Source organism: Pteropus vampyrus, unplaced genomic scaffold (assembly GCF_000151845.1).
Source record: "Pteropus vampyrus isolate Shadow unplaced genomic scaffold, Pvam_2.0 Scaffold16, whole genome shotgun sequence".
In the NCBI taxonomy this organism is placed as follows: Eukaryota; Metazoa; Chordata; class Mammalia; order Chiroptera; family Pteropodidae; genus Pteropus; species Pteropus vampyrus.
In genome coordinates, this window is record NW_011888797.1 from 11732745 (window position 1) to 11735482 (window position 2738).

Here is a 2738-nt window from a genome sequence, read left to right on the forward strand (position 1 = left end):
TCCCGCCAGGGGCTGCTCTCTGGTCCGGGGGGACCAAGGTCGAGAGGACAGAGGGCACGGGAGGGGCGCAGTGCAGAGCCAGGGGAGGCCCCCATGGGTGCAGTGGAGGGGGCCGTGGAGAAGACGGGATGCTGCGCTGAGGGTGCACCCTAAGGCTGTGACGGGCCAGCCCGGGAGGACGAGCGGCCTGGTTCTCTGTCCGGGCGGGCAGGGTAGGATCGGGGGGGGGCCGGCACGGCTCTCCCCACATTGGGCGCATCCCCTGGGTGGGAGTGCTGGGCCAGCACAGGGCGGTCTGACAGGAGTCAGGATGGGGAGTTGATGGGACAGAGGGGCAGCCCTGGGGGACAAGCACAGCCAGCTAGGTGTCAGGCTCACCGCTGAGCCTATAATTCGACGGTCCCCACATTCCTCACGGCCTGGTGGTGGAGGGAAGGAGCACGGGTGGCCGCCCTTTCCGGGTGGTGGGCAGCCCTGATCCCCTCTGCCCCCTGTGCATCCCCGCCAAGCCCTGTTCCCTCTCAGAGCCCGTTCTCTCCCCTACTTAATGGGCATAAAAACGCATCGTGTCCAGGTTCTTATGCTTATGTGATGCGTTGCAAAGGAGAGCTCGGCACAGGTTTGTCCCCTCCCGGCCCTTCCTAGACTGGGATGAAGGTCATCTGCTGCCTCTCAGAGCAGAATCTCCCTCCTGGCTCACAGCCCACGGTCCCTCATGCAGCAGGCCCCAGGGAGCCTGGACTGGGGCTCTGTGTCTCACTCCTGAGCCTCCTCAGGCATGAACAGGGCCTCTCAGCTGCCCTCTCGCCTCTTGTCTTGCTGTGCCATGCTGCCCAGACTGACCCTAGCCTCCGAGGCTTCATTTGCTCATGGTCAGTCCTCGTGGCATCCAGGTAGGGCCTTCGGCAGAAGAGAGAAATCAAAAGTTAACTTGTCCCTGACGGCATCAGAATGACACATTTGGACAGAGAAGTTCCTGTTTCTGTTACACCCATGTGGGTGGCATCGTTGGCCTGAGGTCATGAAGGGGTGGGGTCCAGCGTGCCAACTCAGCAATTTCCAGGTGCTTGATGGCATATAAGGAGCCAGAGTTCTGCAGAGTGTCACAGGAGGAGGACAAAGGCTGTGACCAGGAGGAGAAGCAGAGGACGGCGAAGGGACTGAGACATGGCGGCCGGCCCAGCACCCGAGGCCAGGTATCACCTGGCCCCTGCAACACCCCAACTCCTGAGCCCCTCCTCCAGGTTCCCTGATGGGGACTCACCGTACCCCAGGGGCTGCTCTGCTTGTCCCTCCCTCCTGATGGACCTTCTGTGTCCGTCTAGGATCTCTCAGCTGTGGGCACTCTGCTTGTCCCAAGAGGAAAGGATGCCAAGTGTTCAAACCAAGCAGGGATCTGGGCCAGCGGGACAAATGTGAAATGGCGATACCAAGAGCGGTCACCAGCATAGTGCACGGGGAGCCTCGACAGAGGCTCTGACACCGTGCAGTGCCCCTGGGGGCCTAACCTGACAAAATGACCGGGCTGGCTTCTCCAGGAGCCTCGGGTGGGGTCAGAGAGGAAGGCCGGTGGCTCCAGCAAAGCGAGTGGACGCCCATCCTCTATGGGTCTGGCTGGGATGTGGGGTGCATGGGGAGATCAGGGTGAAGGGGAAGAGGTTTGGGATGGAGGAGAGGAGCACAAGGACGTGCTCCATGTCTCTGGGTTTCCCCCTCCTGTGTCCATAGACCCCTGATGGATGAAAGGACCTTCCTTGATAACTTCAGTCATCTGAATTACCTGAATGAGACCTACCTGTGCTATGAGGTGGACCGCATGCAGGACGACCTCTGGATCCCACTGGATGAATACAAGGGCTTCCTGCGTAACAAGGTGACTGACCAAAGCAGGCAGGACACCGTGATCCTGGGATGTTCAGGGAGAAGGTTCTCAGTGCACACGGGCTGTCCTCAAACTTGTCGCTATTGGTCTCCACAGGTGCTGTGGCTCTGTCTAGAGTCAGGTGGGGTAGCTTCTGCTGTGATGGTTGGCTTTGAGCCACACAGCGGAAATCAGCCACATGGTCACAGGGAATGTCCAGAGAGCCCAAATTCTTCCTATCTGTCCGTCCGGTCACTCTCGGGAGATCCTGGCCGGGGTGCTGGTCACGAAACTGCATTGCCTGGTGCGCTTGGCCCAGGGGCGCCCCACCGACCCCTAGGTTCCCGTACACACATGCCATGGGCTCTGCACTAGCACAGTCGGCAGGATTCGTCCCTAGAGCCTGAGTCCCGGCTTGCAAATCCTTCCTTCTGCAGGTTGGGCAAACCTCTATGATGCTATGAACTGCACATGACATAATTTCCCAGACACCACTCCCTTCGTGCCCCTCACCCCATTCCTCTGTGCAGAGTGAGCCCTTTTAGCAGAGTGTCTCGCTTGGGCTCAGCACGGGATGAGGCCCAGAGTAGAAGCCTGCAGAGGTGTTAGCACACAGGTGGACGTGGGGACAGGGGAGTAGGTGGAGACCTGGGTAAATCCCCCCTGGGAGAAGCACCCACTTCTGTGGCATCAGGCTCATGACCCTGGAGCTCACCTCGCCTTCACCCTCCGTCCTCAGGCCTTCACCTCCTCCCTGCAGGGCCAGACTAGGTGGGGCTCCTGCAGGCATAGACCTCGGGCGCTAACTTAGAGGAGCTACACACACTCGGGAATCAAGATGCATCGTATTTAATTCAATAGTTTAAAAATTAAAATT

At 59.5% G+C, this 2738-nt stretch overlaps 1 protein-coding gene across 1 annotated transcript in view; it reads left to right on the forward strand.

Annotated features, from left to right (window-relative positions):
- Positions 1–1121: 1121 nt before the first annotated feature.
- Positions 1122–2738, forward strand: part of LOC105288324 (DNA dC->dU-editing enzyme APOBEC-3G-like) — a 4516-nt gene continuing 2899 nt past the window's right edge. The window contains exons 1-2 of the mRNA XM_023527442.1: positions 1122–1196; positions 1729–1873. Coding sequence (XP_023383210.1) covers positions 1168–1196; positions 1729–1873 — 174 coding nt within the window. The 5' untranslated portion in view covers positions 1122–1167. The remainder of the gene's footprint in view (positions 1197–1728; positions 1874–2738) is intronic.